The sequence below is a fragment of the Oncorhynchus nerka genome, linkage group LG15 (genome assembly GCF_034236695.1).
Source record: "Oncorhynchus nerka isolate Pitt River linkage group LG15, Oner_Uvic_2.0, whole genome shotgun sequence".
In the NCBI taxonomy this organism is placed as follows: domain Eukaryota; kingdom Metazoa; phylum Chordata; class Actinopteri; order Salmoniformes; family Salmonidae; genus Oncorhynchus; species Oncorhynchus nerka.
Window position 1 is genome coordinate 43,424,865 of NC_088410.1, and position 12,001 is coordinate 43,436,865.

Below are 12,001 nucleotides of genomic sequence, written 5' to 3' on the forward strand. Positions count from 1 at the left end.
TACGCTAAATGCTATGCTAGGCTATCAATACTCTTACACAAATGCTTGTTTAGCTATGGTTCAAAAGCATATTTTGAAAATCTGAGATGACAGTGTTGTTAACAAAAGGCTAAGCTTGAGAGCAAATATATTTATTTCATTTCATTTGCGATTTTCATGAATAGTTAACGTTGCGTTATGGTAATGAGCTTGAGGCTGTATTCACGATCCCGGATCCGGGATGGCTAGAATCAAGAGGTTAAACAACTAATTTGTAAGATAAATGGTTTTTAAAATGAAACGTGTATGGAAACGGGTCAATTAACACTCAGTTAAAAGCCTCAAGCAAAATAAAACCCACATGGTAGCAAAAACTAACTAGCAGAAATTGTTAACAAGTTAGAAATGATTTAAACACACTTTGCTGCAGGCTACTATTTACTAGTTAACAAAAATGTATATCATATAAAATATATTCACCCCCACCAGTATTGTAATCAAAACTTACCAGAAAGCATGTAGTCCTTGGCTCAGACAGTGCAGTAGTGTGGGCTCAATAGCATCTCATTAGTGTGCAAGATCTTGAGAATCAGTTGTACATGTGATGGAAGAATGCACTGTGCATGCAGAGGGTTGCAATTCCATTGAATTGGGGATAGTTTAACCAAAATATGCCACAAGACCTAGAATTGCCTTATGTGTATCCCACAAAAAAGGTTCACTGTTCTAAGCAAACTTTTTTGATGAATTTAAGCAAACTTCCCCAAATTCCAGGGCTTAAATTTACCGGAAAGTTTCCGACTCTTTGCAACCCTAGTGGCAGCATCATGCTGTGGGGATGTTTGTCAGTGACAGGGACTGGGAGACTAGTCAGGATCGGGGGAAAGATGAACAGAGCAAAGTATAGAGAGATCCTTGATGAAAACCTGCTCCAGAGAGCTCAGGACCTCAGACTGGGGCGAAGGTTCACCTTCCAACAAGACAACAACCCTAAGCACACAGCCAAGACAACGCAGGAGTGGCTTCAGGACAAGTCTCTGAATGTCCTCGAGTGGCCCAGCCAGAGTCCGGACTTGAACCCGATCGAACATCTCTGGAGAGTGTCTACAAAGAATGAGAGAAACTCCCCAAATACACGTGTGCCAAGCTTGTAGCGTCATACTCAAGACTGCAACTGCTGCCAAAGGTACTTCAACAAAATACTGAGTAAAGGGTCTGAATACTTATGTAAATGTGATTTCATTTTTTTATTTATATGTAAATTCTAAAAAACAGTTTTTGCTTTGTCATTATGGGGTATTGGGTGTAGATTGATTAGGGAAAAAAACGACGGCAGCGTAGCCTAGTGGTTAAGAGCGTTGGACTAGTAACCAGAAGGTTGCGAGTTCAAACCCCCGAGCTGACAAGGTACAAATCTGTCGTTCTGCCCCTGAACAGGCAGTTAACTCACTGTTCCTAGGCCGTCATTGAAAATAAGAATTTGTTCTTAACTGACTTGCCTAGTTAAATAAAGGTAAAAAAAAACTTTTAAAAAAACGGATTAACAAAATGTGGAAAAAGTCAAGGGGTCTGAATACTTTCCAAATGCACTGTATCCATTAATGCACCCTTTGTATGTGCATTTGCATATGTGTGTATGTCAGTTTCAAACAGTGTAATGTGGTGTCAATTCCTCACCACTTCCTCTCTCCCGGGAACTGACTGATTTGATGTTGTGAGTGGGCTGGCGGGGGTCCAGGAAGGACACATGGGCCTGAGAGCCCACTGCGTACACCGACCAGTCCTGACCATACGCCAGACACACATTCTCTTTGCAGTGAGGCAGCTTTGTTGACAGCAGCTATGGACAACAGATATATTGACTTGTTAGACAGCCTTGTTGAGCTATATGACCAGCCCTAAGGACAAACATGCATACAAATCGTCTTGACCCGAAACATTTGTTTTTTTTTGTGGTATGTGAGGACATTCAACAAAATGCAGTAGGTTTCAACACTGACTTATGAGGACTCCAAACAAGTCTTCATAATCTTCAAAGTCTGCAAGTACAGTCACAGAACAAAGCAAACATTGATAAGCAGAGCGGACCCTGAGATACTCAAACCGACCTTGCTCAAGTTTTGCTCTGCCTTCCAAAGGTGAAAATAGCCATCCAGGGACACTGCACCAAGCTCCTGAGAAAAAGTGAGAAGAGCTAGCATGTAGGTCCCCAATTACAACACAGATGTGTACTGGGGAACACAGGCAATGGTTTGTCTCTGAAGGCTAGGAGGGTGGTATGGCTGACCTTGTGGTTGTTGTTGAAGGCCAGGGCCCTCACTTTGCAGTTGTACGGGTTAGTGTATTCCTTGGGGATGTCCTCCAGGGCACGGTGGGAGATATGAGAGTAGCAGGGGACCCCCTCCTCATCCTGCTGTCTCATAGCCTGGCTCAGCACCCCCTCGGACACCTCCCACAGTCCCATGGAACCGTCCCGGGACCCTGGGGAGTAGCAGCATATTATTGGTTGGTGGATTTCATATGGAGGCATTATATACATGAAAAACTATCGAGGATGAACAAAAGGTTTGAAGTTCTCCCGGTGGCAATTTGTCACTTCAAATCTAATTTTATTGGTCACATGCCCCGAATACAACAGGTGTAGACGTTACTGTGAAATGCTTGCTTAAGAGTTTTTTCCAATGATGTAGAGTTAAAAAATATGACAAATAGTAACAAGGAGTAAAATACACAAGAATGAAGCAATAGACAGGGAGTACCAGATCAATGTGCAGGGGTACGAGGTATTTGAGGTAGATACAGTTGAAGTTGTAAGTTTACATACACCTTAGCCAAATACATTTAAACTCAGTTTTCAGAACTCCTGACATTGAATCAGAGTAAAAATTCCCTGTCTTAGGTCAGTTAGGATCACCAGTTCAGTTTAAGAATGTGAAATGTCAGAATAATAGGAGAGAATGATTTATTTCAGCTTTTATTTCTTTAATCACATTCTCAGTGGGTCAGAAGTTTACATACACTCAATTAGTATTTGGTAGCATTGCCTTTAAATTGTTTAACTTGGGTCAAACGTTTTGAGTAGCCTGATGTCAAAATAAGTTGGGTGAATAATGGCCCATTCCTCCTGACAGGGCTGGTGTAACGGAGTCAGGTTTGTGGGCCTCCTGGCTCGCACATGCTTTTTCAGTTCTGCCCGCAAATCTTCTAGAAGATTGAGATCATGGCTTTGTGATGGCCACTCCAATACCTTGACTTTGTTGTCCGTAAGCCATTTTGGCACAACTTTGGAAGTATGCTTGGGGTCATTGCCCATTTGGAAGACCCATTTGCGACCAAGCTTCAACTTCCTGACTGATGTCTTGAGATGTTGCTTCAATATATCCACATAATGTTCCTTCCTCCTGATGTCATCTATTTTGTGAAGTGCACCAGTCCCTCCTGCAGCAAAGCACCCCCACAACATGATGCTGCCACCCCCGTGCTTCACGGTTGGGGTGGTGTTCTTCGGCTTGCAAGTATCCCCCTTTTCCCCCCCAAACATAATGATGGTCATTATGGCCAAACAGTTCTATTTTTGTTTTATCAAACTAGAGGACATTTCTCCAAAAAGTAAGATCATTGTCCCCATGTGCAGTTGCAAACCGTAGTCTGGCTTTTTTATGACTGTTTTGGAGCAGTGGCTTCTTCCTTGCTGAGCGGCCTTTCAGGTTATGTTGATATAGGACTCGTTTTACTGTGGATATAGACTTTTGTACCGGTTTCCTCCATCATCTTCACAAGGTCCTTTGCTGTTGTTCTGGGATTGATTTTCACACCATAGTACGTTCATCTCTAGGAAACAGAACCTGTCTCCATCCTGAGCGGTATGACGGCTGCATGGTCCCATGGTGTTAATACTTGTGTACTATTGTTTGTACAGATGAACGTGGTATCTTCAGGCATTTGGAACTTGCTCCCAAGGATGAACCAGACTTGTCAAGGTATACCATTTTTTTCCTGAGGTCTTGGCTGATTTCCTGTGATTTCCCATGATGTCAAGCAAAGAGCCACTGAGTTTGAAGGTAGGCCTTGAAATACATCCACAGGTACACCTCCAATTGACTCAAATGATGTCAATTAGCCTATCAGAAGCTTCTAAAGCCATGACGACCTTTTCTGGAATGTTCCAAGCGGTTTAAAGGCACAGTCAACATAGTGTATGTAAACTTCTGACCCACTGGAATTGTGATATAGTGAATTATAAGTGAAATAATCTGTCTGTAAACAATTGTTGGAAAAATTACTTGTGTCATGCACAAAGTAGATATCCTAACCAACTTTCCAAAACTATAGTTTGTTGACAAGAAATTTGTAGAGTGTTTGAAAAACTGATTTTAATGACTCCAACCTAAGTGTACGTAAACTGTACGTAAACTTCAGACTTCAACTGTATGTACATAAAAGGGATGGTTAAGTGACTAGGCACCAGAATATATAAGTGTAAGCAGCAGCATATGATGTGTGTGTGTGTGTGTTTTGTGTGTGTTTGCACATATGTAGTCTATGTGAATGTGTGTGGATTTTGTGTGAGTGTCAGTGTAGTGTGTGAGTATACACTATATACACACAATAGTATGTGGACACCCCTTCAAACTAGTGGATTTATCAGCCACACCCATCGCTGACAGGTCTATAAAATGAAGCACACAGCCATGCAATCTCCATGGACAAACATTGGCAGTAGAAAGTCCTTACTGAAGAGCTCAGAGACGTTCAACGTTACACAGTCATAGAATTTCACCTCTCCAACAAGTCAGTTTGCCAAATGTCTACCCTGCTAGAGCTACCCCGGTCAACTGTATGTGCTGTTATTGTGAAGTGGAAACCTCTAGGAGCAACAACGGCTCAGCAGCGAAGTGAGAGGCCACACAAGCTCACAGGACGGGTCCGCCAAGTGCAACATTCAGTACTAAGTTCCAAACTGCCTCTGGAAGCAACGTCAGCACAAGAACTGTTAGTCGGGAGCTTCATGAAATGGGCTTCAATGGCTGCACACTTGCACACAAGCCTAAGATCACCATGCGCAATGCCAAGCGTTGGCTGGAGTGGTGCATCACGCTTCACCATCTGGCCGTCCGACAGACGAATCTGGGTTTAGCGGATGCCAGGAGAACGCTACCTGCCGAATGCATAGTGACAATTGTAAAGTTTGATGGAGGAGGCATTATGGTCTGCGGCTGCTTTTAATGGTTTGTGCTAGGCCCCTGAGTTCCAGTGAAGGGACATCTTAACGCTACAGCATACAATGACATTAACGATGATTCTGTGCTTCCAACTTTGTGGCAACAGTTTAGAGAAGGCCCAAACTGGTCCATACAGAAATGGTTTGTCAAGATCAGTGTGGAAGAACTTGACTGGCCTGCACAGAGCCCTGACCTCAACCCCATCAAACACCTTTGGGATGAATTGGAACGCTGACTGGGAGCCAGGCTGTAGCTGAATGGAAGCAAGTCCCCGCAGCAATGTCCCGACATCTAGTGGAAAGCCTTCCCAGAGGAGTGGAGGCTGTTATAGCAGCAAAGAGGGGTGGGGGAGGACCAACTCCATATTAATGCCCATTATTTTTGAATGAGATGTTTGACAATCAGGTGTCCACATACTTTTGGTCATGTAGTGTATAGTTTTGTGAGTGTAGACTCACTGCAATATAGGGTCAATGCAAATAGTCCATTGAACTATTTAGCAGTCTTTTGGCTTCGGGATAGAAGCTGTCTCCGAGCCTGTTGGCCTGAGAGCAGATGCTCCGGTACTGTTTGCCAGACAGTAGCAGAGTGAACAGTCCGTCTTGGGTGGCTGAAGTTCTTGGCAATTTTCCAGGCCTTCCTCTTGACACAGCCTAATATCGAAGTCCTGGATGGCAATGAACTCGGCCCAGTGATTTGCTTTGAGGTTGAGGGCGGTGCATTTGCCATACCAAGCGGTGATGCAGCCAGTCAGATGCTGTTGATGGTGCAGCTGTAGAACTTTGGGGGTCCGAGGACCCATGCCTAATCTTTTCAGCCTCCTCGTGGGGGAAGAGGCATTGTCGTGCACACTTCACAACCGTGTGGGTGGGTGTGTATCATGTTAAGTCCTTAGTGATGTGGACGCCAAAGAACATGAAGCTCTCGACCCGCTCCACTACAGCCCTGCATTTCTCTTGTTGTCCGCAATCAGCTGCAGGGTCTTACTGATGTTGTCCTGGCACCACACTTCCAAGTCTGACTACCTCCCTGTAGACTGTTTCATGATCGGTGATCAGGCCTGGTCAGCAAAGTTGATGGTGTTGGAGTTGTGCGTGGCCACACAATCGTGGGTGAACAGGGAGTACAGGAGGGGACTAAGCACCCACCTCCTACCCTTACCAACTGGGGCTGGCCCGTCAGGTAGTCCAGGATCCAGTTGCAGAGGGAGGTGTTTAATCCCAGGGTCCGGAGCTTGGTGATGATGTTGGAGGGGACTATGGTGTTGAACGCTGAGCTTTAGTCTATAAACAGCACTCACAAATACGGAACAAAAATATAAACGCAACATGTAAAGTGTTGGTCCCATGTTTTATCTATTTAGTAGTCTGATGGTCTTGAGATAGAAGCCGTTTTTCAGTCTCTCGGTCCCAGCTTTGCTATACCTGTACTGACCTCGCCTTCTGGATGGTAGCAGGGTGAACAGGCTGTGGCTTGGGTGGCTGAGGTCCTTGATGATCTTCTTGGCCTTCCTGGTACACCAGGTCCAGTAGATGTCGTGGAGGGCAGGCAGTTTGCCACCAGTGATGAGTAGGCAGACCGTACCACCCCCTGGAGAGTCCTGCGGTTGTAGACGGTGCAGTTGCCGTACCAGGTGGTGACACAGTCCGATAGGATACTCTGTGGTGAATCTGTAAAATGTGTGGGTTTTAGGGGCCAAGACAAATTTCTTCAGCCTTCCTCACCACACTGCCGGTGTAGGTGGACCATTACAGATTGTCAGTGATGTGTATGCCAAGGAACTTTTCACCTTCTCCACTGCGGCCCTGTCGATTTGGATGGGGTGTGCACCCTCTGCTGTCTCCCGAAGTCCACGATCAGCTCTTTCATTTTGTTGAGGGAGAGGTTATTTTCCTGGCACCACTCCACTAGGGTCCTCACCTCCTCCCTGTAGGCTGTCTAGTCGTTGTTGGTAATCAGACCTACCACGGTTGTGTCGTCTGCAAACTTGTCGATTGAGTTGGAGGCGTGCGTGGCTACGCAGTCATGGGTGAACAGGGAAAACAGGAGAGGGCTGAGCACACCTTTTTTGAGCCCCTTGTGTTGAGGATCAGCATCGTGCAGGTGTTATTGCCCACCTTCACCACCTGGGGGCTGCCCGTGAGGAAGTCCAGGACCCAGTTGCAGAGTTGGGGTTCAGACCCAGGGACCCAATGATAAGCTTGGAGGGTACTATGGAGTTGAAGGCTGAGCTGTATTAAATGAACCGCAATCTTACATAGGCAATCCTCTTGTCCAGATGGGATTGCAGTGTGATTGCATCATCAGTGGACCTATTGGGGAGGTACGCAAACTGCAGTGGGCCTAGGGTGTCGGGTAAGGTGGAGGTAATATGATCCTCAACTACCCTCTCAAAGCACTTCATGATGAAGGAAGTGAGTGCTAATGAGGCGATAGGTAACTGAACTAAATGACTTCGCTTTCTTGGGTAGAGGAACAACGGTGGACATCTTGAAGCAAGTGGGGACATCAGGCTGGGATAGGTAGAGATTGAATATCGCCTTAAATACTCCAGCCAGCTGGTCTGCACATGCTCCGAGGATGCAGCTAGTGATGCCGTCTGGGACGGCAGCCTTGCGAAGGTTAACACACTTAAATGTCTTATGCAGGCCACGGAGAACGAGAGCTCAGTCCTCAGGAGCGGCCCGTGTCTCCTGCACTGTGTTATCCTCAAAGAGGGCAAATGTGTTTAGCTTGTCCGGGAACAAGAAGTCGGTGTCTGCTACGTGACTGGTTTTCCCTTTGTAATCCGTGATTATGTGGAGTCCCTGCCACATACATCTCGTGTCTGAGCCGTTGAATTGTGATTCCACTTTGTCTCTATACTGACATTTTTCCTGTGTAATTGCCTGTAAACTATTGGTTTATCCATTCCCTTGTTACTACATTTCTTGCCCAAGAATCCAATTTTATTTATTTCATTTGTGTGCGCATGTTCTGAGATTGTCCCCTGGTATTCCGTCTGGCCCGGAGGCCTTACGAGTTTTAGCATGTTTAAAGGTTTTACTCACATTGTGATCTTGCTCTGTGGCCAGTCTTTTAGATCAACAGGGGCTTTCATGCAGTACTCTGCTGTTTTCCTTGAGGCAAGTGTAAAAGGCATTTCACTCATATGGGAGTTCTCTAAATAGCATTCGCGTAAGATGTAGGACTTCAGTAAGTGCAATCTGTGCCATTTAAAGGCCTAGTGTAGTCAACATTTTTACTGTGTTTGTACTGTCATTTTTACTGTGTTTCATATACATTTCCACACGGAGATTGGAATAATAATGTGAAATTGTGAAAATTATGATAATGCCCTTTTAATTTAAGAGCTGTTCGAAAAGACCACCTGAAATTTCAGCCTGTTTTGGTGGAATGGAGTTTAGGCCTTCCATGGTGACATCACCATGCAGTAAACAAGTTAGACCAATAAGAAAGAGAATTCCAAAGCGCTCTGGCAACAACAGCTAATTTTCAGTTTTCCCCTCCCCACTCAGACCACCCCCAGACAATCGCAGCAAAATTCTTGCTTGAGAAATTATCCTTTGCTAAGAAGCCATTTGTTTATTACTTTTGACCGTTTTCATTGATAACAATCACAGTAAGGTAATTAATTACACAGAAAGTATTTGATATTGAGATAAAAACGGATGCATTGGACCTTTAACACTTACCAGACACCGCCATGCTGTCGCTGATCCATGCAATGGAGAAGATCCAGTCATTATGGCCATCCTGAAAAATAGAGAACCCTCCCATGAAAAAAAAAAAAAAATGTTTTCATTGTATTCCAGGAATTGTATGACAGGGTCCAACATTTACTTTTTTTCCCTCACTGGTCCGCCAGGCTAGTTGTCCAAAAATCTAATAGCACGAACAGAATTCTACTGGCCAAGACATTGGATGGTTTATAAATACATTTGTTGACATGCTTGTTTAATTCAGCTAGTAATAGGCTACATTTAGTTATTATGGTATATTAAAAAGCGGTGTAATATAATTTAGCAATGTAAGACATTACTCTATTCTTAAATAATTGTTGTATTAATTGGATTAACATTCGTCTCTAAAGTATGTCATTTTAAAATAGGACGTTTCCCCTTTTAAGACAAGGGCTTTTCAAAAGCGATATCTGGCTAAAGTACATATTTTTTTCTGGATCAAAAATGGGTTAGGTGGTGGGTGTGGCAATGAGCACAGTTGGACCAGCAGAATGTGAGAACATTTTAGAGGGCCCCATCTTGGCAGTGTAGAGAAATTGTAGCATGTTAAGCCAATTTCCTGCAATTCTACATAAATTTGCCTTGGAGCTGAGAGAAAATGTTGCCGTTTTTAAAATAGTTCCTGGCAATTCTATGCATTTTGCCATGGTGTTCTTTTGCTCATACATAAAATACAGCTAAATTGATTATTTTTAAAATTTTAAATTCTCCCTGAATGTCTAACATTTATTTTGGTGATTGCTAGTTTTCAAAGATTATATTATTTAAAAACGTAGGTCCATTATCTTTTCGGCATACTTTATATCTGGTTTTAGTCGTTTAAGTTTACACTGAAAGCGTTTGTCCATCCAGAAAATTATATATATATATATATTTATTTTTTTAACGTTGTTTGGACGTTGGCCCAGCCAAGGATTACAATGGCAGAAGAATCAATGCAATAGTCTCATTTTAGCTTATTTTTGCAGACTATCAACAGCATCAATTATTTTATTTTTGTAAATCACTTTCCCTAAAATAAATAAGCTCAGCGAGTGGATTGATGAGCGCGTTTTATTAATTTTTTACTCTCGACAGCTTGCGTATGCCTTGTGAATGCATCAACTCATGTAATGCTCAAGAAGGTGACTCGCGAGGAGTGTGGTTGAATAAACAGCCATTCATATTGCTCAAATACAAGAGTTGTCCGTATTTAGTCTTCAATGGTTTTCATTGGCAGACTGCGACAGAGCAGGTAAACGTCGAACTGGAACGCCAAAACGTGCTAAGAAATTAATGGCACAATCGGGCCAGTGACTGACAAAATGGACTGCCCAAACATGTTTTTAATGGCCCCGGGCCAGCGGGCCATTGTTGATGTCAGACCCTGTATGATCAGACTTTCTTTTAGGCTGTCTCAGCCACCACTCACATCTCCCACGCAGACGGGGTCCAGGGTGGGCAGACGGTAGACAGCCAGGCTGTTGGGGTTGTCTCCGCCCGTGGCCAGTAGAGTGCCTGAGGGGTTAAGCTCGATGGCGTGGATCCCACAGCCTTGCTGATCCAGCCCGGACACTGAGCCACTTCCGAGGAAGGGGGCCCCTATTGTCCCCCCAACACCCCCGGAGCCACCTCCTTGGCCCTGCCGGTCCTTCAGCATGGGGATGCGTGTAATCTTCCCTGTCAGAACATCTGCCACAAATAGCTGTGGATAGGAGGAAAGAAACCTTTCATTAGAGAAATAACACAAGGTCTGGAATCATGTCCTTTTTATTCATAATAGGTCAGTTCAAGGTACTCCAGTTAACAGGAAATGTTTTTAAAGTTATTCCTTTTTGAAAGAAGAAAAAAAAGAGTAAAGTAAGAGAGGGCAGTCTCTCACCGTATTGCACTTGGTTCCACACACCACCTGGCGGTGATTGAGCCACTGCGAGGCGAATACCTTGTTGAGGCGGCCCAGGGAGAACTCCCGCTCCTTCAGGATGCCCGGGAGGCGGCCGGCAGCAAAGCCCCGCAAGCTACGCTGGAGACGCCACTCATGCTGCTGCTGAGGCCGGATCTCACGGCCCTGGAGTGCGTACACCACCGAGCGCAGACTACGCCACCACTGCTGGGCATGCCGGGACGAGGAAGACACGCGTGCCCGCTTGTATGCAGACTGGCACCAGCCCACCTGACAGAGGAGAGAAAAAGATAAAGGTTAACAAGGCTTAAATGAGATGAACACCATGTAAATCAAGTACAGTAGCTAGATTTCCATCCAATTGGCGACAGATTTTTATCCACATTTTTTCCGACCAGTGGTATGTTTCCACCAAATGGGTTAGTTGGGGATTAAAATCAGTGCGAACTCTAGAGAACTGTTTCGGGTGGCAAGCATGCAGACGCCTTAAGATGACGATTTTGTGAAAACAGAGGAGACTGATTAGTTGCATTACTTCAGAGAATACAAACATCTTCCATAGCGAGCAAGAGACAGAGAGGGGCACAGTAAAGGCAGGTCGGCCACCAGGCAGACAGTCAAAACTGTGAATTAGGCCTATCTACTGGCAATCAAAAACAGGAATCAATGTCTTGGCTTGTGGGGTCTAGAAACTTCAGTAAAGCAGAGCCTTTCATCAATGAATAGGTTAGGATATTGAGATGAGCGAGATGCAACACTTATTTGCGCATGTGCATGAGTTCAATTCAAGCTGTTCAGTGTGGTACCCAGGGTACCAAAACAGTGGAGAAGTTGTGGAAATTGACCCACTATTACTTTCTGAATCTGTTTTTTTTTTTTTTTTTTAACAATTTGCATACAGATTAAGGATCCCGATTGTTTTAAAAAAAAATGACGTTCACACCCCTACTGGGAAGTCTGAAATAAACAAGCTCCGACTGGGAAAAATATTTTCGAATGGTCATCCAACTAGGAATTTCAAATTGGAAACTCGGCATGATCCTAGAGCTCCGACTTCTCAGACCTGAAGGTCACTGACTTCACGATTTTTCCCAGTCTGAGCTCGTTTTCTTCAGAGTTCACAGCTGTCTTGAACACACCAATAGGCCCTAGCTCAGCTGTCAGAAGACGATCAG

The 12,001-nt window shown here is 44.4% G+C and overlaps 1 protein-coding gene across 1 annotated transcript in view; it reads right to left on the reverse strand.

The window, feature by feature from the left end:
* The window catches only part of LOC115142748 (DDB1- and CUL4-associated factor 12-like), a 28,638-nt gene that overhangs the window by 9,463 nt on the left and 7,174 nt on the right, over positions 1-12,001 (reverse strand). The window contains exons 2-7 of the mRNA XM_029682426.2: positions 10,806-11,096; positions 10,356-10,628; positions 8,897-8,957; positions 2,267-2,460; positions 2,088-2,153; positions 1,657-1,819 (exon numbers count right to left, since the gene is read on the reverse strand). Of these exons, the coding sequence (XP_029538286.1) occupies positions 1,657-1,819; positions 2,088-2,153; positions 2,267-2,460; positions 8,897-8,957; positions 10,356-10,628; positions 10,806-11,096 (1,048 nt within the window). The remainder of the gene's footprint in view (positions 1-1,656; positions 1,820-2,087; positions 2,154-2,266; positions 2,461-8,896; positions 8,958-10,355; positions 10,629-10,805; positions 11,097-12,001) is intronic.